This window comes from Salvelinus sp. IW2-2015, linkage group LG32, assembly GCF_002910315.2.
Source record: "Salvelinus sp. IW2-2015 linkage group LG32, ASM291031v2, whole genome shotgun sequence".
NCBI classification, from domain to species: domain Eukaryota; kingdom Metazoa; phylum Chordata; class Actinopteri; order Salmoniformes; family Salmonidae; genus Salvelinus; species Salvelinus sp. IW2-2015.
This window is the reverse complement of record NC_036871.1, coordinates 8,609,410-8,634,422: the sequence shown is the minus strand read 5'-3', so window position 1 is coordinate 8,634,422 and position 25,013 is coordinate 8,609,410. Positions and strand designations below refer to the sequence as shown.

At 42.0% G+C, this 25,013-nt stretch overlaps 2 protein-coding genes across 2 annotated transcripts in view; both read left to right on the top strand.

The window, feature by feature from the left end:
- LOC111956958 (receptor-interacting serine/threonine-protein kinase 2-like) overlaps window positions 1–5,490 on the top strand; it is a 30,254-nt gene extending 24,764 nt beyond the window's left edge. Inside the window, exon 9 of the mRNA XM_023977671.2 lies at window positions 1,436–5,490. Within this exon, the coding sequence (XP_023833439.2) occupies window positions 1,436–1,872 (437 nt within the window). The 3' untranslated portion in view covers window positions 1,873–5,490. The remainder of the gene's footprint in view (window positions 1–1,435) is intronic.
- A 7,628-nt stretch (window positions 5,491–13,118) lies between these two features.
- On the top strand, window positions 13,119–24,172 carry LOC111957239 (Y+L amino acid transporter 2). The gene is made up of 10 exons (XM_023978017.3): window positions 13,119–14,184; window positions 14,641–15,165; window positions 16,357–16,482; window positions 17,303–17,447; window positions 18,209–18,332; window positions 19,673–19,776; window positions 20,165–20,261; window positions 20,475–20,624; window positions 20,813–20,996; window positions 22,430–24,172. Exons 2-10 carry the CDS (start codon window positions 14,658–14,660, stop codon window positions 22,522–22,524), a joined length of 1,533 nt encoding a protein of 510 aa, XP_023833785.1. The 5' UTR covers window positions 13,119–14,184; window positions 14,641–14,657; the 3' UTR covers window positions 22,525–24,172.
- The last annotated feature ends 841 nt before the right edge of the window (window positions 24,173–25,013 follow it).

Genomic DNA, 25,013 nt, shown 5'->3' with positions numbered 1-25,013 from the left:
CCACTCAGGAACATTCACTGTCTACTTGGTAATCAACGACAGTGTAGATTTGGCCTTGTGTTTTAGGTTATTGTCCTGATGAAAGGTGAATTAATCTTCCAGTGTCTGGTGGAAAGCAGACTGAACCAGGTTTTCCTCTAGGATTTTGCCTGTGTTTTGCATGTGTTTTTCATTTATTTTTGTTATCCTGAAAAAAATCCCCAGTCCTTAACGATTACAAGGATACCCATAACATGATGCAGCCATCACTGTGCTTGAAAATGTATATGGAGAGTGGTACTCAGTAATGTGTTGTATTGGATTTGCCCCAAACATAGCACTTTAAATTCAGGACAAAAATAAAATTGCTTTGCCACATTTTTTGCAGTATTACATTAGTGCCTTGTTGCAAACAGGATGCATGTTTTGGAATATTTGTATTCTGTACAGGCTTCCTTTTCACTCTGTCAATTAAGTTAGAATTGTGAAGTAAATACAATGTTGCTGATCCATTCTCCAATCACAGCCATTAAACTGTAACTGACTTCAAATCACCATTGGCTTCATGGTGAAATCACTGAGCGATTTCCTTCCTCTCTGGCAACTGAGTTAGGAAGGACGCCTGAATCTTTGTAGAGACTCGGTGTATTGATACACCATCCAAAATGTAATTAATAACTTCACCATGATCAAAGGGATATTCAGTGTCTGCTTTGTTATTTTTTTACCCCTCTACCAATAGGTGCCCTACTTTGAGAGGCATTGGAAAACTTTCCTGGTCTTTGTGGTTGAATCTGTGCTTGAAATTCACTACTCAACTGAGGGACCTTACAGATAATTGTGTGTGAGGTACAGAGATTGGGTAGTCATTCAAGTCATGTTAATAACTATTACTGAACACGAGTGAGTCCATGCAACTTATTATGTGATTTGTTAAGCACATTAGGCTCCCGAGTGGCACAGTGGTTTAAGGCACTGCATCTCAGTGCTAGATGCGTCACTACAGACCCTGGTTCGATCCATGGTTAGATCCCGGGCTGTATTCCAACCGGCTGTGATCGGGAGTTCCATAGGGCGGCGCACAACTGGCCCAACGTTGTGCGGGTTAGGAGAGGGTTTGGTCAGGTTAGGCTGTCATTGTAAAATAAGAATTTGTTCTTAACTGACTTGCCTAGTAAAATAAAGGTTACATTTTTTTAAAAAGCTAATGTTTACTCCAGAACGTATTTATGCATGCCATAACAAAGGGATTGAATACTTATTGACTCAAGAAATTTAAGCATTTCATTTATTTTGTAAAAATGTAAAACGAAATTCCAATTTGACATTATGGMGTATTGTGTGTAGATCTGTGACACAATATCTAAGTTGTCGAATAAGTCTTGGTGTGAATACTTTCTTTAGGCACTGTATATTACCTCTCATATAATACCTACTTTGCCCCCACCTTCCCCAGGTTTCATCCTGCCATCGAACCCCCTCGGCCCCAGGCTGGGCCCCATGGCCTGCTGGATCACGGCACGGCGCGAGGAAATTGTCTCCAAGATGACGGAGGCCTGCCTGAACCAGAGCCTGGACGCCCTGCTTGCGTGCTCTCTCCTGATGCGTGAGGACTACGAGCTGGTGGTGAACCGGGCCACGCACACTGCCAAGGTCCGCCAGCTCCTTGACACCTGCCACCGTCACAGCGAGGACTTCTGCTGCGTGGTGGTCCGCAAACTCAAGGACAACAAGCAACTGGGCCTGCAGCCATACGCCCCAGAGCTCAGCTCCCTTGTGGCCGCGCCAAACACCAGCGCACCCCCACTCTCGGTCTCCTACAACAACCCAAGGAATTACCAGGACAGAACTAGTCCAGAGAAGACCAGAGACCAGGAAGACTATAAACTGTAAAAGACTTAGCTCATTGAGCTACTGTAGGTGGTGGAAAAATACCCTACTGTCTTTTAGTCCTGGGTCATTTTCATTGGGTAACAAATGGAAGAAAAACTAACTTAAATGGGAATGGACACCCTGAATGTTTTCCTTTGCACAATCTTTTTGAAACTTTTTGCTACAGTGTGCCCTAATGAATATGACCCTGGGTTTTGACTGTGAACTTTGACCTTAGTGGGGGATGGTAAAGCCCAGCTGTGTCTCACATTGTTCATGATGGTACCTACTTTCCTGCCCACTCATACAGAGCAATACTGTATGTTGCTACTGTTCATCAAACTGTTGAGCAAAAAACGACCTTTTGAAAAACAAAACCATATCATCTTCACAAAAATTCCCGTTCTCTAAAAAGCAGAGGATGGGTTGGGATTAACAATCAAAATCCCTTAGTATTTAATCCAGGCTTTGAATAATTTATATTATGGATTGTATGTCTTTTGTCTGGTAAATAATTTGGTTCTCTCAAAACATTCCCTTTGTTCGGAGTGATTGGGGTACAGGCCCTGAGTTTGAGTTCTGCTTCTATGCATCTTTCTGTTCTTTCCCCTCTGCACTGTTTTATCCAGAGAAATATATCCAGACAGACTGTAACATCATACTCACCTACAGTATGGCTCTGCTTTTACTCTTATTTTGAGTGGACAGTTTAGACTCATCTGTAGCTCTCCAGGTCCGATAAGATACTCGACTGGAGTTCTGCCGTGTTGAGGTTACTGTAGTCTCACAACTGGATCAACCCCCATTCCCTTTTGTTTGTCAAAAAAATTGCACTTATGTCATTGTATTTTGGATATTTCTTTACCACTGCCTTTCAAAGCCATTTTTTTTATTTCTCTTATAGACTGTGCACTTTCTGTTCATAGGAGCTTTAGTTGACATAGGATGGGCCAAAGCTGTTGAGGCCTTATCATTTATATAATATGTACATCCCCATAACATTTATTTAGAATGTAGTCAGTGGATTAATCCTTGACCTTTTGTCTTGACACGTTTACATATGGGGACAGACGAATGACACTGAAGGAGGAAAATAAGATAAGGTAGTTAATGTAGATCAGAATTTACCAGGCAATTTACAGGTAACTGCCAAAATAAAGGAAACTCTTTAGTAAATGAGAGATACAAAGGATATTGAAAGCAGGTGCTTCCGCACAGGTGTGGTTCCTGAGTTAATTAAGCAATTGACATCCCATCATGCTTAGGGAAATGTAAAAAAAAAAAAAATGTGCAGTTGTCCATTATTTTTGGCTACCACGGCTAGATGATGGCTCAGTGACTTTGAAGGGACTACTCCATAGCACAGTGACTTTTAAAGAGGGGTCTCAAAGGAGCACAGGGGTTTTAAAGTGTGTGTGTGTTTTGAATATTTATGGTAGATTCTGGAGTGGCGCCTGAGACGGTGTTTTCCACCATCAACAACGCACCCTATTATGGAATTTCTCATGGAAGAATGGTGTCGCATCCCTCCAATAGAGTTCCAGACACTTGTAGAATCTATGCCAATTCGGATTGGAGCTGATCTGGCAGCTCGCAGTGGCCCGATGCCCTATTAAGACACTTTGTTGGTGTTTCCTTTATTTTGGTAGATCTATCTGTATCTATTTTGGTACTCTCCTTGGCTCTGATGGTCTATATTATGGGCTGTTTTTGTATGCATGTTTCTTCTATAAAGGAGGTCATGGCCCATAGCTTGTTACAGTGTCTGTTTGCGATACATGTTTTGGTACCAACGAGTGAATGGCTAGAGCAGGCTTGCCAATTGCTATGCAAAATATAAACTCAGCAAAAAAAGAAATGTCCCTTTTTCAGGACCCTGTCTTTCAAATATAATTCGTAAGGGCAATAAATTGCAATGTGCATACTGTGAGAGGCCTAAGACAGCGCTACAGGGAGACAGGATGGACAGCTGATTGTCCTTGCAGTGGCAGAGCACGTGTTACAACACCTGCACAGGATCGGTACATCCGAACATCACACCTGCGGGACAGGTACAAGATGGCAACAACATCTGCCCGAGTTACACCAGGAACGCACAATCCCTCCATCAGTGCTCAGACTGATCGCAATAGTCTGAGAGAGGCTGGACTGAGGGCTTGAAGGCCTGTTGTAAGGCAGGTCCTCACCAGACATCACCGGCAACGTCGCCTATGGGCACAAACCCACCGTCGCTGGACCAGACAGAACTGGCAAAAAGTGCTCTTCACTGACGAGTCGCGGTTTTGTCTCACCAGGGGTGGTGGTCAGATTCGGGTTTATTGTCGAAGGAATGAGCGTTACACCGAGGCCTGTACTCTGGAGCGGGATCGATTTGGAGGTGGAGGGTCCATCATGGTCTGGGGCGGTGTGTCACAGCATCATCGGACTGAGCTTGTTGTCATTGCAGGCAATCTCAACACTGTGCATTACAGGGAAGACATCCTCCTCCCTCATGTGGTACCCTTTCTGCAGGCTCATCCTGACATGACCCTCCAGCATGACAATGCCACCAGCCATACTGCTCGTTCTGTGCGTAATTTCCTGCAAGACAGGAATGTCAGTTCTGCCATGGCCAGCGAAGAGCCGGGATCTTAATCCCGTTGAGCACGTCTGGGACCTGTTGGATCGGAGGGTGAGGACTAGGGCCATTCCCCCCAGAAATGTCCGGGAACTTGCAGGTGCCTTGGTGTAAGAGTGGGGTAACCTCTCACAGCAAGAACTGGCAAATCTGGTGCAGTCCATGAGTAGGAGATGCACTGCAGTACTTAATGCAGCTGGTGGCCACACCAGATACTGACTGTTACTTTTGATTTTGACCCCCCCCCCCTTTGTTCAGGGACACATTATTCCAATTCTGTTAGTCACATGTCTGTGGAATTTGTTCAGTTTGTCTCAGTTGTTGAATCTTGTTATGTTCATACAAATATTTACACATGTTAAGTTTGCTGAAAATAAACGCAGTTGACAGTGAGAGGACATTTATTTTTTTGCTGAGTTTAGTAACATTTCCTACAACAGGAACTAACTAACCCTTAGAGCTGGGTTGGTTATCCTGCACTTCGACAAAAATATTCAGCCTCTGATTGTGTGTCTGGAGCTAAAGGGGAGTAAGTCAGGCCTGCCCAAGGCCCAGGGTTCCTATCTGGAAGCTGCTTTCCACTGCACCTACAGGCCTAGGATTATTAGTTTAGTTGAAGTTGAGCCCAAAAACACAATTCCCATAGATGGGTTAGCTGACAACATAACAAACGATGCACACGCTGCAATGGAGCAGAAGTCCAGATAGCTACTAACAATGACAAGAAATTGCCATGTGGGGAATCGTAAATGACTCATTTCAGCTAGTTTCATATTGTTCTTGATTCCATGTCTTGTTTTAACAGATTTTATGTCAATGCTAATATGGATACAATTAGCTAGCTAACCAACAACTGTAACAATCTGAGACAACAAGTGGTCATTGTGCAAATGTATTTATGTTTTTAATAAACATTGGAGACGAAATACAGTTTACATGTTGTCAACAATCTAAGCCAACCACGTCTGTTTTGCCCCATAGTTGTGCACGCATTGGTTTTGTTGCTAAACCACCAACCCATCTATAGACGGCCTCATAGATAAGTCAAATTTGAACATTTCCAATAATACATCACCTTTGTACACAAAAGATCCATTAAATTATTCACGGAAGTGTCTTAAAGGCTGATAAAAAAAATAATAATTGCACTCAGCCAGAGATATGTTTTTATATTAATCCACTATCTGTCGTGTTTCTGGATGACGTCATCGCTGCTTGCACTGCTCCAGTGAGCACTGAGTGCAGGTGTAATCAGCTCTCTAGAACGATGGCAACAACTATGAAACAGTGTACACGAATGTGAGAAGATTACATTGAAAACAACGGTTGACCATCTTGGACGCTGTCACCAATTCATATATAGCTCAGTGGGGCTGCCCCCTGTTCAGGGATCAATCATGGCTGCCCTCCTTCCAGTGCTTTAAGCCAGGGGAGGGGAATTGTTACAGTAGGAACAGGTCACAGAGGAAGAGGTAACTGACCCACACTGAAGGGAATGTGGTGTGTATATGTTTGTCTAAAATGGGCCAAAGGAAATTGTTTTGTAGGAAACTTCATGAATTGCATGGACTTCATGTTTCATATTCAGTGATCCATCCTCAGTTGTCTGCACAAGACAGGTCTCAAGTAGCAAAGGGAGTTTCCTGGCACACATGACTGGGAATTTAAGTATACTGTAGCTTTTATACTAATGGAATATATACTGTATATACCGTAACAGTGATTACACTGTAAAGTCACAGTCTAATGTAACTATCTGCTCTAGGTAGTCATTTATAGCCTTGAGGCTGTCGTCGAAGGGGCCAACTACACTGAACAAAAATATAAATGCAACATGCAACAATTTCAAAGATTTTATTCAGTTACAGTTCATTTAAGGAAATCAGTCAATTAAATGAATTAGGCCCTAAATCAATGGATTTCACATGACTGGGAATACAGATATGCATCTATTGGTCACAGATAAGTAGGGGCGTGGATCAGAAAACACGTCAGTATCTGGTGTGACCTCCATTTGCCTCATGCAGCACGACACATCTCCTTTTCATAGAGTTGATCAGGCTGATGATTGTGGCCTTTGGAATGTTGTCTGGAACTGGAACACGCTATCATACACCTCGATCCAGAGCATTCCAAACATGCTCAATGGGTGACATGTCTGGTGAGTATGCAGGCCATGGAAGAACTGGGACATTTTCAGCTTCCAGGAATTGTGTACAGTTCCTTGCGACATAGGGCCGTGCATTATCATGCTGAAACGAGGTGATGGCGGCAGATGAATGGCACGACAATGGGCCTGAGGCTCTCGTCACGGTATCTCTGTGCATTCAAATTGCCATCGATAAAATTCAATTGTGTTTGTTGACTGGAGCTTATGCCTGCCCATACCATAAACCCACTGCCAACATGGGGCACTCTGTTCACGACATTGACATCAGCAAACCGCTCACCAACACGATGCCATACACACCATCTGCCCAGTACATTTGAAATCGGGATTCATCCATGAAGAGCACACTTCTCCAGTGTGCCAGTGGACATCGAAGGTGAGCATTTGCCCACTAAAGTTGGTTAGGACACCGAACTGCAGTCAAGACCCTGGTGAGAATAACGAGCATGCAGATGAGCTTCCCTGAGACGGTTTCTGACAATTTGTGCAGAAGTTCTTCAGTTGTCCGGGTGGCTGGTCTCAGACGATCCTGCAGGTAAAGAAGCTGGATGAGGATGTCCTGAGCTGGCATTGTTACACATCGTCTACGGTTGGAGGAGGCTTATGTTAACATTAAAATCTCTGGCAATATCTCTGGTGGACATTTCTGCAGTCACCATGCCAATTGCGCGCTCCCTCAACTTGAGACAGCTGTGGCATTGTGTTGTGTGAGACAACTGCACATTTTCTTTATATGCCACACCTGTCGGATGGATGGATTATCTTGGCATAGGAGAAATGCTCACTAACAGGGATGTAAACAAATTTGTGCACAACATTTGAGACAAATAGGCTTTTTGTGCCTATGTGTCACGCCCTGATCTGTTTCACCTGTGCTTATCTCCACCCCCCTCCATGTGTTGCCCATATTCCCTACTTATCCCCTGGGTATTTATACCTGTGTTTTCTGTCTGTTTGTGCCAGTTTGTCTTGTTTGTGCAAGTCAACCAGCGTTAGCTGTCTACAATGCACACTCTCGCCTGTAGAGGCCTCAGCAGGGTCCCTGTTCCATCTGCTTCAACCTCTGCTAAAACATACTCAGAAATGACTAAGTGCCAAAACACACTGTAGTTAAGTTTATCAATTTCCTGACAAAACTATTCATTTCCTGTGGTTATCTCACTCACCAGCCTCTCTTTCTTCCTTAGTTTCTGTTTCTCTCTGTCAGTGATGTGTGCATGCATTGACTCCATATAGGGAACTAATGCAGAGATGTGTTGTTTCTAGAGGCCTTATCATCACTGCACTTCCTTAAATGGGTGCTGAAGGCACTGTGGCTAAGTATAAAGACCTCGGGTCCGTGCCCGACATTTGTGACCCTCCAGAATTGAGGAGCACTGGGTGAGGTTAATCTAAGTGTTCTTACCTATTTTGTATTTGTGCTGTTGTAGATTTAACAAGGCACATTGTTTGCCCCCATGATAAGGGTGCTGTTGTAGATTTAACAAGGCACATTGTTTGCCCCCATGATAAGGGTGCTTGTTGGTAGATTTAACAAGGCACATTGTTTGCCCCCATGATAAGGGTGCTGTTGTAGATTTAACAAGGCACATTGTTTGCCCCCATGATAAGGGTGCTGTTTGTAAGTTTGTTTTCAGCGTTTGTTGAATTGGAACATGTGCTGTGCCAATAGTCTGTGGTGTAGGGCGGCAACTGGCGAACCAAAGCCAGCCAGGAGAGAAACTCTTCCACAATACTCTGGACTTTTACTGCCATGTCATTGATACTGTGCCTTATCCAATGTATTATTTTCCACAATTGTTTTCCCACATGATATTTGCACAAAACTCCAGATTTGATCAAATTAGATTGTAATTCGATTTATATTAGCCTTAATATATTGTGGGGCAAAATGTTGTATAACTACAACTCTCATTGGATATGTGTTTCTCATTTTTTATTCCACTATTCTATTTATCTTTAGTCTAACTCTTGCATTGTTCAAAACCATTATTTGTCTGTTATGTTAGAAAAGTGTCTGAAGAAATCATTGTTTTACATGGAATGCCTTCAAGCAGCCATCAACATTGGTGTATTCCTGGACAGCCTTGTTTTCTCCATGTCTATTTATGTACTTTTTTCACATCTACAATCAACAATCTATCAAAGATCCTGCATACATAATATGTATGTACACTCCACTACATATTTATTTGGACAGTATAGCCAATTTTCTTTTTTTTTGTCTCTATACGCATTTTGGATTTGAGATAAAAAAWTTCATATTCGTACAGAATGTCACCTTTTATTTGAGGGTATTTTCATACATATCTGTTTCATACATATCTGTTTTACCGTTTAGAAATGAAAGCACTTGATGTATCTAGCCCGCCCCATTTGAAGTTAATATAAGTATTTTTTTTCTGTAAGTATTTGGACAAATTAGTATATTCAAGTTGTCAAAAGTTTAGCATTTGGTCCTGTATTCCTAGCACACAATGACTACATTAAGCTTGTGGCTAAACAAACTTGTTGGATATATTTTCAGTTTGTTTTGGGTGTGTTTCGGTTTATGTTTTGCCCAATGGGAACTGAATTATGAATAATGTATTGTCATTTTGGTGTCACTTTTGTTGTAAGTAAGAATATAATATTTTCTGAACATTTCTACATAAAACAAATTTGCATTGTCATTTCATAAAATGTCCATAATATATCTGGCGTTAGCAGTGGAATGATAGTGTTTCACAGTATTACTTACCTGCCAGTGTTGTGATTGGCTTTGATATTCGCCTATTGATTTATCCTGTCTCAGCGGCATCTGGGAAATCTGCTCTGAGTTTGTGGCTGCGTTATCTAGTGGAAATCGATGAATTCCTGGTTGCTAAAAATCTACACTCTTCGCTCAATTTCAGTTTGTGAAAGAAAACAAGCACTGAATAATGTATCGAATCATTGTACCATCTACATTTATGTAGATATATTTTCAATAAAACCAATAAATAGCTGTAAAAACGATTTAAATCTGGTGGACCAAAACCGCTGTTTGAAGGTGGTGGTAGCAACCAGGAAATTAAAGAGCGATTTCCACTAGATAACACAGCCACAAAGTCAGAAGAGCTTTCTCTAGTTTAACAGATGCTGCTTTGGTGGGAGAAATCAGTAGGCGAATATCACAGCCCATCAACAACACTGGCGAATAGTAATACCAATACACCATGGGTGTCAAACTCTGGCCCGCGGTTATATTTGGCCCGCGAGACAATACCAAATTACTACTAGAGCTGGCCCGCCGGTATTATACATCGCATTCACCGCTAATACTACGAATCCCATAATGCTCTGCTGTTGTTTTCGCGCGCCAATCAGGACAGGACCCAGAAACGCCCTCTCCTCTGTGACAGTAGTCATAGCAACATAGACGCTACAACTGTCAGCGCGCTATCCCTTCCCAAAAAATGGCGAAAAGAAAGGCAGAAAACAGGAGCTTTCTGGACAAGTGGGAGGCAGAATATCTGTTTACATATGTAAAAGACAAACCTGTTTGTCTTGTTTGTGGAGTCAACGTGGCTGTAAGTAAGGAGTACAACATTAGACGACACTATGAAACGAAACACCATGACAAATACAAGGACCTGGACATGACTCAAAGGAGCCAGAAAGTAGAGGAGATGAAAATAAGTTTGTTTTCTTTGTGCACTTTTTCTTGCTGCAAGGCATGGGCTTGAATGGTTGATTGATTTATTATCATTTTATTTGTAAAATTATTAGCCAGTGGAAAAAGTTTATTTTGGTATTTAAATCAGAAGGCTGCAAATAGAAAAGAGGCATACGATTTTTATTTAAATTTTATTTATTTAATAAATGAATGCCATTGATGTGTTTTTTCATTTGAAATTCGTTTTCATTTGAAATTTAATAGTGCATGTCTCCACTATTAAATTATATATTGTATGGTAATAAGCGATGCTTGTTCCATATTCAATGTTTAAAGCAAAACTTGTTTGAGTCCATATTAAAAGGTTCATTTGTTCAATGTTGGCCCGCGACTTTGTTCAGGTTTTACATTTTGGCCCACTGGGTATTTGAGTTCGACACCCCTGCAATACACCAAGATAGACCATAGCTTGTCGTTATCAATGGGAACAAATGAGTCATAGCGAGCAGAACAAGCAAAGAAGTGGGCGGAACAAGCCCGCGCTAGCGATATCCTATTGGTGCGTTCTAGTTATATTTCCGTATTTCCGTTAGTGAACGCCTACTCTGAAGTGCGCGTGTGCAATACATTTCGCCTTTGCACTCCTAAACAGCGCTATTTAAAAAAAACTTTTGCAAAGAGTAAAGTCTACTAAACTTAGTCCGTTCTTTTCATAATAGATTTTAGTTTTCGGAACAGAAAACTATACTGAGATCAAATGTTTAATTGATGAGAATATTTGCAGAATGTCGGCCAAAATCCATCACATTCCATCTTCTCCCACTGCCCGCCAGTGGGCTTCCTCTCACTGCCATATTTGGTAGTGGAAACGCCAACCAGATGCTACACATTTATACATCCAGTGAAATATCTGTCTCATTGTTCTATCTGTGGTAATAATGTCAGGGTTCGTACGGTCATGAAAATCATGGAAAGGTCATGGAATTTTAAATTGGTGTTTTTCAGGCCTGGAAAATTTTGGGGAAATAATCAAATCCCAAAAGTAATGGGGATTTATTTTATTTATTTTAATGTAATTCATTTTGGCACAGTTTTTAAATATTTTGTCAATCAAATAAAAATCTACATACCAGCCAGGATCGGAATGACACTTTAGCCTGTCTGTGTTTGCGCGTACACGAGTGGGCCGTTGGTCAAGGAGAGACAATCGGGTATTGCATCAGCAGGTTGGCCTATATACCCTATAAAATATGATAGAGAACAGACTAATAACTAGGTAGCCAATAAAAAATATATATTGTAACCTCTAGTTATCTGTTTAGCTATTATTAATACGTATTGATGTTTTCGTCTTGTCCCAAAAAACGTACCACCGACACTCGCGAATAAGACGATACAAAGTTGATTCATTTAATAAACGATAACGTTACATACAAAGTTGATTAATTCTTGTTTTTACGAAACGAACGATTCACTTCGAGTTTGAATTAGATGGGATTCGGTTCAGTCAGCCTGCAAACACTTCTAAGGCAGCTAAGATAAACATGACTAAACTAAAAAAATGTGTGCGCTTGCTTCAGCTGAAAAAAATATATTTGTAGCCAACCAGAGCCATTTGAACTTTGATATACACTGAATGTACAGACATGAATAATTAGTTGCACCCCCCCTTTTGCCCTCAGAACAGCCTCAATTCGTCGGGGCATGGATTTAATGTATCGAAAGCGTTCCACAGGGATGCTGGCCCATGTTGACTTCAATGCTTCCCACAGTTGTGTCAAGTTGGCTGGATGTCCTTTGGGTGGTGGACCATTCTTGATACACATGGGAAACTGTTGAACATGGAAAAACCCAGCTGCGTTGCAGTTCCTGACACAAGCCGGTGCGCCTGGCACCTACTACTGTACCTCGTGCAATGGCACTTAAATCTTTTGTCTTGCCCATTCACCCTCTGAATGGCACACATACACAATCCATGTCTCAATTGTCTCAAGGCTCAAAAATCCTTCTTTAACTTGTCTCCTCCCCTTCATATACACCGATTGAAGTGGATTTAACAAGTGACATCAACAAGGGATCATGGCTTTCACCAGGATTCACCTGGTCAGTCTTTGTCATGGAGCAGGTGTCCTTAATGTTTTGTACACTCTGTGTATTAAATTAGTAAGTTATTTCAAAAGTCATGAAATGTTGTAATGTTGCAATGTTGTACATCAAGGGTGGCCAACCATCCTCCAGGAGAGCCAATGGGTGTGGGGGCTTTTATTCCACATTTTAGAAATGAGCTGCTCAACTGGACCTTGATAAAATCGCTCTGATGTGTTTGAGCCGGGCTTGATCAAAAGCCTTCACACCCATTAGCTTTGCGGGGGGTTAAGTGCCTTGCACAACCACAGGAGATGGTCCATGGGATCAGAGAGCAGCCTCCCAGTGTCAATACCACATTTCACTTACTTCGTTAAACGTACGTAGAGGCGCCGCTAATGGTTGGTCATGGAAATATTGTTAGAAGTCATGGAAAAGTCCTAAAATTCCATCTGTCAAAATGTGTCTGAAACCTGTACTGTGAAACACTATAATTCCGCTGTTAGCGCCAGATCTAGTATATTATGAACATTTTCTGAAATTACAATGCAAAAATTCAAAGAAATTCTATGTGTAGCAACTTTCATATGGATGCATATGGATAAACATGAATCGTCAATAATGCTGAGTGAGAAAGTTACAGAGGAACAAAGACCATAGCCCCCCCCCAAATGCTAACCTTTCACCATTACCAATAACATGGGAGGTTAGCATTTTTTGGGGGGAGGGGGGTATGATCATTGTTCCTCTGTAACTTTCTCACTCATCATTCATGATTATCCAATACATTACTTACTATTCATTTCTATTGGTCACATCATAATCCGCAACACAACCAAAACAAATGCACCCAACAAGTTCCTAGTGTCCTAGGAATATGGGACCAAATAAACTTTTGACTACATTTAAAACACTATAAGTGAATTTGTACAAATACTTATTAGCCCTTAAAATGGGGGGGGACTAGATACACAGAGTGCGTATACTGTATTTCTAAACACTAAAACAGAGTTGGAGTCATTGCAGCTCAAGGTGGCACAACAAGCTGTGTAGTGTTAAGGCAAAAACCAAAACGTGCACCCCTTGGGGTTCCGAGAACCGAGTTTGGGAAACGCTGCCCTATGTAGTCAGTCATACAAGAAAATAGAATATCAAGTGTGTCATCTTATAAGACCTTCCATAACCAGCCTATGGTTGTACTGTATGCCTCTTTCCTTCATTACCCCCACCATACTACTGTTCAGACATGGTATCATGACTTCCTGTGTACAGTCAATGTATAATGTTTCCCTTATATTAGAGGCCGTGTTTGTTTGGGACTGCCATGTTGCGAAAACTAAATGGTCGGGGGCCAAACTGATAGATTTCATCATTCAAGTCTCGGCCTAGTCTTTACAGTACAGGAATGTGCAGCTACAAAGTAATTCAAGGACACTTGAGTGGGATCAATGATGGGACTTGACTCCACAATAATATCCACGTAAACATTTTGGTTTGGTTTTACTCGGCCCAGTGAACTGCATCCCACGTCTATCTGGACTCCCTCAGGGCAAGAAGAGTGGGGGTGGGCTCTCTTTCGGAGTACAGACATTCTCCCGAAATAGCAGGAGAGAGGGCGTCATCGCTGGAAAAACAGCCGTTGCACTGGGATTGCAACACTGACTGTCCTGTTGCTACCTCTCAACTGTGTGAGCTCCTCCAGTTATCTTTGAGTCAGGAAACTCATCTTGTGGGGATATGACTGGTCGACGTTTGAGCATTCAGCCTTAGAAGAGGAAAATCCCTGATTCTGTGTTGTGACCCTTGTTCTCTTGTAGACAACAGGTAGGTGGTGCAGTAAATGTATATATTTGTTACTATCTTTTATCACTAGATCATTGGGTTTCTCGATTTTGTTTTCTACCCGTGACTTGAACTCATTGTGTAGACGACCATGGTAGAGGAGACTTACTTGTGACCAGAACATTGTGTCCATTTGTACAATTACAATTGCATAGAATGTATATTTGACCCTGCTGAAAGTCTAAGAGAGCAGGTGCTCTGGCTCTCCTTTAGAGGACATGGCAGGAGAATTGTTTCGGTTTTAGTATCAGGGAGCCCCTTAGGCCAATCCAAACTTAAAGAGATACTTCACCCCAAAATCAAACAAAACTAAAGTGAAAGATTGGCACAGTTTTTTAAATGTAATTGGTTTTGGAATTAACTGAGGGTGGGCACTGTCAAATATTTTAATCGGAATACATTTGATTAACTTGACCTTTAACCTCCTGTTTTCCTCAGCTCCTCATTAAGGCAGAATGAGAGAGAAGCTGGCTGCCATGTCGCGATCGCTATGCCCCAGCTCGCAGGCCGAGTCCAGCGACGACCTAAAGACACCGAATGGCGGCGAAGAAAAGATGCAAATGAAGCGCGAGATTTCCCTCCCCAATGGCATCTGCCTCATCGTGGGCAACATGATTGGCTCTGGAATCTTTGTCTCGCCTAAAGGCGTCCTCATGCACAGCGGCTCCTACGGGCTATCGCTAGTTATCTGGGCTCTCGGCGGCATCTTTTCCGTTTTCGGAGCACTGTGCTATGCAGAGCTGGGAACCACGATCACCAAATCGGGCGCTAGTTACGCCTACATCCTGGAGTCGTTTGGCGGTTTCCTAGCTTTTATCAGGCTGTGGACGTCCATCCTYCTCATTGAGCCGGCCAGCCAGGCGGTCATCTCGCTGACCTTCGCCAACTATCTAGTGGAGGCGTGGTACCCCACCTGCCAGCCCCCCTACGACGCCATCCGCCTCATTGCTGCCGCCTGCATCTGTAAGGGACCTGCCTCTGTTTGTTTTTACCACTAACACACAAATGAAGACTTTATGGACCAGTTTACCGGATAAAGATTTAACCTAGTCCTGGACTAAAAAGCTATTTGTCCGTGTCCCAGAAATCGTCTCTTTGGGTTTTATCAATTTCTATTGGGGATCACTAGGGTCTAGTAACAATGACTATTTTAGGGAAAGACTCAAAACATTTCCAGAATTGTTCTTTGAGAGGCTTCTGTTAGAGGTGTGTCTATTCATGTCTGTCTAAACATGTGGTTGTGAAGAATAGAATTGACTTTGCTCTATTTTTGGAATGAAGGGTGTTTTGGAAAGTCATTTTTTTGTGTGTAATGGTACTACTGTATGTGGCTTTACTGGAATAAGGGCCATATTCAGATAAACCACGCTCTTTAGTCACGCAAACACATCCTCAACTGAATGCCCAGTCAGAGCATTAAAATTACCCTGCACCCACTTTGCTTTGTGCGGCTCCTCTTGGCCATCTGAAACTGGCACTGAGCTGGTATTTAGGTTAGAGAGCAGCAATGCCATGATTCAGCCACACTGTCCAGACTAGATTTTCCCTCAGCCCAGAGACATCTGCCACTAATGCAAGAGAGGCTGACAGCCAGCATGAATCAGCTACGATCTGTGTCTGTGGTTCATTAACCTAGTAACTACAGTGCTTGTCTGTGTAAAACAGGCCCCATTTAATGGTTCTCTCCTGGTCAGGACACATAATTAGGAAAACTCTGGGCCCTAGATTGTTTTGACTGAAGTTTGGTTTCTCCTCGCAAGCACACGCGCACACACACACACACATGTTTGACTCATCATTATGGAGTGAGAGAGACACACACATTCCGTTAAACATGCCATTATTTTTTATCTGCCAGTAGTGTACCATCTCCGTTCCATCAGTTTCATGGCAGTGAAGGGAAGTGAGGTGCTTGCCTTTCCCTCTGCTTCAGTTACCATTGGTTTCAGTTACACAAACAGTACAGATTGTTCTGTGACAGATCAACTATTTTGGGATTTGGAAGGGGTAACTCAGGAGCACACTGATATTACAAAAAAAACAATGTTCTACTTTTCTTCTGCTTTGTCCTTTTTTTCCTCCTCTACTTTGCATCTGTTTCCTACAAAATATAATCTCTCACCCCCCCCACCCCTCTCTCCCTCTCTTCGCCAGGCATGCTTATCTTTGTAAACTGTGCCTATGTTAAGTGGGGAACCATGGTCCAGGATCTGTTCACCTACGCCAAGCTCATGTCACTCATCCTCATCATCATTATAGGTATCATGAAGATAGCCAAAGGTAGGAGAGATTGTYATGTGGAGGGGATATGGGCGGAAGATTCACGTTTCTTTTTTTGGTGATTGTAGACTTCCTCCATGCCGTTTTTAAAATTGTTTGCTAGCTTGTTATTTAGCAACGTCCACTATAATCTGGCTAACATTTTCGGAGAATGTAGCACTGCTAGCGGAATGGCTGTTTCTGTTAGCAGCCATTTTAAAGCACGGGAAAAGTGAGGGAGGGCACCACTTTTTGTGGAAGGGAGAGCCCTTTCCCCATGCTTTTGAATGCATTGCTATCAGAAACGATCCCTTTTCACTAGCATTGCTACATTCTCCGAAACGATACCCTAGGGAATTCGACAATACGATGAGTAACATCCCTTTAAAGGGGAAATCTGCAGTACAAACAATAGCAAAGCATACACCCAGCCACATTTTTGGTAAAAACTGAGGGATGAGGCTGAATAAATGTAACCACGCTCAAATTCATAGACAAAGCTCTGGTTACGAGGACTGACTATCCATGATATCAAAAGTATACTTTTGAGGCTATTTAAGTGTTTGTTTACAATTATAGTATTTACAAACAATGGAGTAAAATAAGCTTTATATTTTTGAACTAAGCTCATGAGGCATTTAGAAGATACTGTATATAAGGAATCACTGGGCATATTGTATATCGTTAATTAAAAAATCCCAAAAATGAATCACCAATCTCAGATTGCCCCTTTGAATGTTCAGAGTGACAAGGGGGGAACAAAGATATGCAATAGAAGGGATTAATGCTACATTTCTCTTTCTCTCTGCCCCGTCTCCCTATTTCACCCTCCTGCCTGTAGGAGAAACCCAGAACTTTCAGAATCCGTTTGAGGGTTCCTCCATAGAGCCTGGCCCTATAGCTCTGGCCCTCTACTCTGCTCTGTTCTCCTACTCTGGCTGGGACACACTCAACTTTGTCACAGAGGAGATCCAGAACCCAGAGAGGTAATCTCCATGTTTTCACATTATTTTATAAAGGGGTCATACATTCTGATGGCAAGTCTTACATGGCATTATACATGCATGATTTTTATTCATATTTTTTTAGTTGATCAGATCTGTCTCAGCCCAGAGAGTGGTGGATTTGTTAGCAAGCATTATACACCCAACAAAGGATACATCTCCTCTCTTCCACTCTCATAGCCTTCGCCCATTATAAACGCAAACATATTTCAGACTGTACTGTGTATCGCTGTACTCGTGCCTGGTTTAATTCGAGTTCAGCCCATATTCAGAGTAGCTGCGTCAGTAGTGTCATCCCCAATCAGCCATGCCCCCTTCACCCAACACTTTCTGCCCTTAGAGCAAAGACAACATCACCATTCATGATTGGACTGTATATTTGGATGGTGATACGATGATTACGCACCAGGGGTAAAATGGGAGCCATGCTCAAGGCCTAATTTGGCATGGTGGCGAAGAAAGGACAAGGTCTTGAATAGAGACAAATGTTAAAGAGCATTGGGTTTATTTATACTTGGGTCTATTGTACAAGAGTCCGAAAAATGTTGTTCAGGGAACCTTTTATAATGGTGATGGATATTTTCTTATTGATGATAGATTCTTTTGGTAACAAACAATCACCAGTTTTTCCAAACATTTTTAAATAAATATTTGTGTATAAGAAGTATTGAAAATGGCCTCATCCACTAAATTAAAATGATGGATTTGTTTCGCTGACCTATTGACCTCTTTAATTGCTATAGGAACCTGCCTCTGGCCATTGCCATCTCCATGCCCATTGTGACCATCATCTACCTGCTGACCAATGTGGCCTATTACGTGGCTCTGGACATGCCCTCTCTACTAGCCAGTGACGCTGTCGCCGTGGTGAGAACCCCCTGACCCACATGCTAAAAATAGGGTCAAATATGGGGCTGTTAAGATCATGTGACCTGTCTCTGTGTTGTGTTCTGTGTTGTTAGACAGTACTATAGTACAATATAACAGATACACCAAGATGACCATTTGAATAATTTCAGGAAATGTAGGTATTTTACTAGACGACACGTTGTTGCATGCAACATAAGTGATAGCACTGTGAATTCTACGGTGTATTTTAAATATAATAATGATATACCTTTGATAATTTACTGAACAAAGATATAAATGCAACATGCAACATTTTCAAAAATATCAGTCAATTGAAATTAATTCATTAGGCCCTAATCTTTTGATTTCACATGACTGGGAATACAGATATGCATCTGTTGGTCACAAATACCTTTAAAGAAAAATGGGCCTCGGGATCTCATCACGGTATCTCTGTGCATTAAAATTGCCATTGATTAAAAGCCATTGTGTTCGTTGTCCGTAGCTTATGCCTGCCCATACAATAACCCCAACGCCACCATGGAGCACTCTGTTCACAACGTTGACATCAGCAAATTGCTCGCCCACACGACGCCATACACGTGGCCTGCGGTTGTGAGGCCTGTTGGACGTACTGCTGAAATCTCTAAGTCTGCTGGGTGCAAACTTGAACGTTGTGAAAATTCTGTGCAACTTCCAGCGTGCGTTTACTGTGAACACTAAGGTTGTACCCGCTTTAAGTTACAGTTTCAGACAGTGGTCAAGTAGGCTTTACAAAATAAAATGCATTATTATTCCCATACCATTATTCCAGAGAATCAGAGAAATTATGCTACCCTCTGCTTATTGGCTACTTAGATTATTCAAGCCTGTCTCAAAATACAACACTGCCCCTTTAAGACCAAGCTTAGGGGGAACATTGGTTGGATGCGGCTTATGGTAGAGAAATTAACATTCAATTTTCTGGCAACAGCTCTGGTGGACATTCCTGCAGTCACCATACCAATTGCCATACCAATTGCACGCTCCAAAGCATTGTGTTGTGTGACAAAACCGAACATTTTAGAGTTACCTTTTATTGTCCCCAGAACAAGGTGCACCTGTGTAATGATCATGCTGCTTAATCAGTTTATTGATGTGCCACACCTGTCAGATGGATGGATTATATTGGCAAATTAGAAATGCTCCGTAACAGGGATGTAAAGAATTTGCACAAAATTTGAGAGAAATAATCTTTTTGTGCATATGGACATTTCTGGGAACTTTTATTTCAGCTCATGAAACATGGAAGCAACATTTTACATGTGTTTATTTTTGTTCAGTGTATTTTACTGAACCCATTTCATCTAATCCCACAGACTTTTGGAAATGCGGTCCTGGGACCGTTCAAATGGATCATTCCCATTTCCGTGGCCATGTCCTGCTATGGAGGACTCAACGCCTCCATCATCGCTGCCTCCAGGTACTGACCACATTTTTCTGAAGTTTAAAGGGATAGTTCACTTTTTTGAAGCTTTAGCTTTCTTTCTTTTTTTACATGCATCTGCATCATGTGTTGCTGTTTCATCAAAACTTTTTTAAGTTTGTTAGATGATTATTCAGCAACCAATGTCAACAATCACCCAGCTAGCATAATTGGAGCATGTAGCATGATAGTGAAAACGTATTGAACTAGTTAGTGGTCATTGAAAGCCAGAGCTTTCTCCCTTCAATGACTGGCAATGGACGTTATCTGAGATATTTGAATGTCCTACAATCAACCTGTGGTTAGACCACCTCAGATATTAAAATCAAGTTTTACGTCCGAAGCGCTGAAACATTCCATTGTGGCCGCTGAATGCCCTGTCCAGGTTGTTTTTCGTGGGGGCGAGAGAGGGACACCTTCCAAACAGTCTGAGTATGATCCAGGCGGAGCGCTACACACCTGTCCCCGCCCTCATATTCAACGTGAGTGACATCACATCTCCATAGAGCATAATGCTCTCTTTTTGATATCTTACTGTATAGTATATCTCTCAGGTCACAAGTGCGGGCCATGGCCCACCTAAAGCAACCCAAAAGGAATCTGTGATCTATCTTTTGAGAAACACTAGTCTATGGTGCATTCAGATCAGACCCACAGTGGAATGTCACTCATCCCTGGGTTGTGTGTTCTTGCAGGGGTTGATGGGCTTGATCTTTCTGTGCGTGGAGGACGTGTTCCAGCTCATCAACTACTTCAGCTTCAGCTACTGGCTCTACGTGGGCCTGTCTGTGGCCGGCCTCATCTACCTGCGCTTCACTCAGCCAGACAGACACAGACCTGTTAAGGTAATGTTAGAAAGATTGGTGTCTGAATTTGAGTCTGTGTGTTTGATTGGCTTGTCTCACTCGCTCACACGCATACAGACGAGAGAGAGGGATGCCAATGGATGAGTAAACTTGCATCTGCATAGTTGTGTATCATCACCATAGCTTGACCTGCTGTATCCTGGCTAACCACTGGCTCCTCTCCACAGCTCTCCCTGTTCTTTCCCTTCGTTTACTGCCTGTGCAGTCTGTTCCTGGTCATCGTCCCTCTGTACGGCGATACCATTAACTCCCTCATAGGGATCGGCATCGCCCTGTCTGGAGTGCCTGTCTACTACGTGGCCATATACCTGCCTGAAGACAGGAGGCCCAAGTTTATATCCAGACTAAATGGTAAGGATCAGAGCTGTAGACACACAGACACAGGACTCGTTTCCCAGAGCCATTTTAAGACTACTTCAGGACTTGAAAGCATGCTAAATGGAAATGTTTTTTTGAACGTGCTTTTTAGTCCAGGAGTTTGTCAAACCGTCCCCCATTTTTGCAGAAAATTACTGTAACAGATTCATATGCATTATAGCTAGAAAGTAACTGTCTTGGAAGTTTTGCGATCTTCAATTCTAATTCTGCCATTTCATGTCTGAACAAATATGATTTCAAGTTGTGTGTAGCAGACTGGCGTGTCCACACATTTTCATGTGTTTTGCGGATTCATATGTTTAAGAATGAAAAGTTGAAAGTGTGACCGATAAATCTAAAGACGGGGTATCTTTTTGAAGCATGTTAGTAAAGGTGGACGTCTGTAGGAACGCCTGAGTTTATTGGGTGGCTGATTAACAAAGAGTGCCACTGTAGGCAAGAGACAGATATACAGTGAGTGTACAAAATATTAGGAACACCTTCCTAATATTGAGGTGCATCCCCTTTTCCTCTCAGAACAGCCTCAATACCTCGGGGCARGGACTCTACAAGGTGTCGGAAGCGTTCCACAGGGATGCTGGCCGATGTTGACTCCAATGCTTCCAACAGTTGTGTCAAGTTGGCTGGATGTCCTTTGGGTGGTGGACCATTCTTGATACACACGGGAAACTGTTGAGCGTGGAAAACCCTGCAGCATCTGGCACCTACTACCATACCCCGTTCAAAGGCACTTAAATATTTTGTCTTGCCTATTCACCCTCTGAATGGCACACATACACAGTCCATGTCTCAATTGTCTCAAGCTTAGAAATCCTTCTTTAACCTGCTTCCTCCCCTTCATCTACACTGATTGAAGTGGATTTAACAGGTGACATCAATAAGGGATTATAGCTTTCATCACCTGGATTCACCTGGTCAGTCTATGTCATGGAAAGAGTAGGTGTCCTTCATTGTTTTGTACACTCAGTGTATTTACTATTGATGGTGACAGGAAGGATAAATGACTCCTTTTGGGGTTTTCAGAAGGTTATCAGCACTGTAGCAACCACAGCTCTGTCTGTTACAAATTGATTGTTGTGCATCCTATCCATGTTGACCAGTGAACAACAAGTCCTCTGAGTGTAATTTGATTAGACTGTTTTTAGACTCAGTGGTTTGTTTTTGGCTCTGGATCTGGGGACTAGGAGTATATCATTAAATGTGGTTCAGGGAAATGCCATGTTTATCAGTCCACAATGTCACACTCTGTCCCTGAGCTTTGCTTATCAAGCCCCAATGTGACTTAGTAGTCTGGTGTATCACATTAAAGAAACSACATATATCAAAATGTATTTTGGCTTTTCCAACAAACTCTGCCTGACCTCTTGTTTACATTTCTCTCTGTCTCTCTCCCCTCTCCTTGCCAGCCTGGGTCACCAAATACACCCAGATCATGTTGTACTGCTGTCTGACTGAACTTGATGTGGAACCAGAGAAGCTAGGAGACAGCAAAACTCAGTGAGGAGGCCTGGTGCCACCCCTCTCCTGGCCCATGCCACGCATGATGCACATGCCTGGAACACGAAACCTGACTGAGCCATGCGTGGACAAAGGCTGCACTGAAGGGTTGGCTGGTGGGGGCTCGATGCTTGCCCAAGTACCACATTGCATTCTCAAAGGCTTTCCATGTCTTGAGGACAAAAGAGGAGCTGGTACTTGATCATGTGCGAAGAAACTGATAACTGTGGGATTATTTTATTTTGGTGAACATTATATTTTCCTATAAGAGCATGACTGCTCATTGTGTAATATGCTCATGGTAATATAATGTAATGTGCTTACCCATGTTCTTCTTCAAGTGTTTATACCTTAATGTTCCTCCAAGAGGTTTGCCTAGTTATTTCTTTGGATAGCACTTACAGTACATGTCCTACAGTTCTGACAGTCAACAGTCTTTGGCTTGTCTTTTTGTGCTGAGTCACTAAGTGGGGGTCTGACAATGTTATGACTTACAAAACATGGCCAAATGGACCAATCGGTATGCTGTAAATTACATACAGTAGAACTAATCACATAACGCATGTATTAATTACAATATGAGCTCTCAAACAGGGACTTGATTATTAAAGTGTTTGGTTTTGAATTGCTCAATGATTATATTTCAATGCGCTAGTACCTAAAACTGTTGTGGSCTACCATTTTATTTAGCTAGGCTTGGGCTCCAATGCAACCCATTTTTATCTCAATATCAAATCATTTCTGGGTAACAATTAAATACCTTACTGTGACTGTTTTTCAAATAAAATGGACAAAAAGAAACAAATAGCTTCTTAGCAAAGAGTAATTTCTCAAGCAAGAATTTTGCTAGGACTATCTGTGAGTGGTCTGAGTGGGGAGGGGAAAACTGAAAACTAGCCGCTATTGATAGAGAGGTTTGGAACTCTTTCTTATTMGTCTATTAACCAATTTACCACGTGGTGATGTCACCGGGCAGACCAATACGCCATCCCACCAAATCAGGCTGAAATTTCTGTCTTTTTAAACAGCTTTTTACACTAAAATGGCATTATCATAATTTMTATTATTTTAGTATTATTCCAACTTCATAGTGCAGACATATATACAAAACACAGGAAATCACATTTTTGATAACACTAGGCCTTTAAAGCTCTGAGTTACTCAGGGTCAATAGCACTGTATATCACTTTTATAGTGGCCCGAATCGTGTTATATTTGATGTTTTCATGAAGCTAGAGACTTAAAGTAGTCGTCAGGACTATTTGCAAAGTATAATTTTCAAATCGTTTGGATGTTAGGTAATCTGGCACACGTGGACCACTGTCACAACTTTTTTCTCTCTGTTTCCTCAGCCCACCTTCTCCCTTTACCAACCTTATCCTATCCCTCTCTCATTTACTCAATTTCTTTTCCCTTCATTATTTCTCTCTGTCTCTCTCTTCCTCGTTCTTGGGAGATGTTACAACACCTGATTAGGGTGTAGTTATGGCTTTTGACATTATGATAAAGATTTGATTGATCCTTACCCAAAAGGTGTTCCATTTTACGTTCTTGAGCATATGAGTTAAAGCTGTGATTAGTCAAATCATGTGTTGTTTCCTTGTTACCATAATTGTCTAGTATGAATTAAATATTGAATATTTCTTTTCATATCTCCCATACCTCTAATGCCTTTTCATTTCCAAGGCTCATGTTATGTCAAGAGTTGACCTGCTTTTAAACTGCTGTCTAATCAAAACATCTAATTATAGCATTTCACATCTTTAAATAATATGGTAGCTCCACTCCAAATCCTGAAAGGCATCATCCTCACACAGTGCACCTGGCACCTATTGGGTTTGTTCCATTCAATCGTATTGGTCGCTGACATTGATAACACACAAAACATGATTCACTGCTCTGCTGCTGTTTCCTATATTCTGTAGCTTCAATCTCCACCACTCAAAACTCGTATCTGCGACTGTACATCTCTAGATTTTATGGTTGGACATTAAGGATGAGGATTCCTTTTTCCCTTTGACCGGTTTAATAATGTGACCATTTCTGTGCTAAATGGTACTTTACATAAACTTGATCATGATCACTGTATTGCTGATTCTTGTCCAGTCTTACTGTCACCTACTCTCAGGCAGAGTATGTGAGCGGAGCAGAGCGAGGAGTGGAGGGTACCTAATTTGACTGGAGTGGGGAGCGAGTTTCCCGAAGGCTGGAGCTTTGGCCTTCTTGCCCGCTCCAGTAGCACTCACTTCACCAGCTCAGGGCATCATGCATTAGTAGTCTACTTGTGTGCTGCTATACCCCCCTTCCTTTAGCTACTTTCATGGAGTTCGCTAAATATTTTCATAYGGAAACTGWTAAAACACACAGGTGCTAAATCAAGGTGACTTACAAAGATGAGGGAATGGGGTGATGTAGTGTCCACACCTAAATAATCATTGTGGAATCTGAAAAGACAGGTATCCCYAAAGCATGATGGTGTACTTACCAATTGCA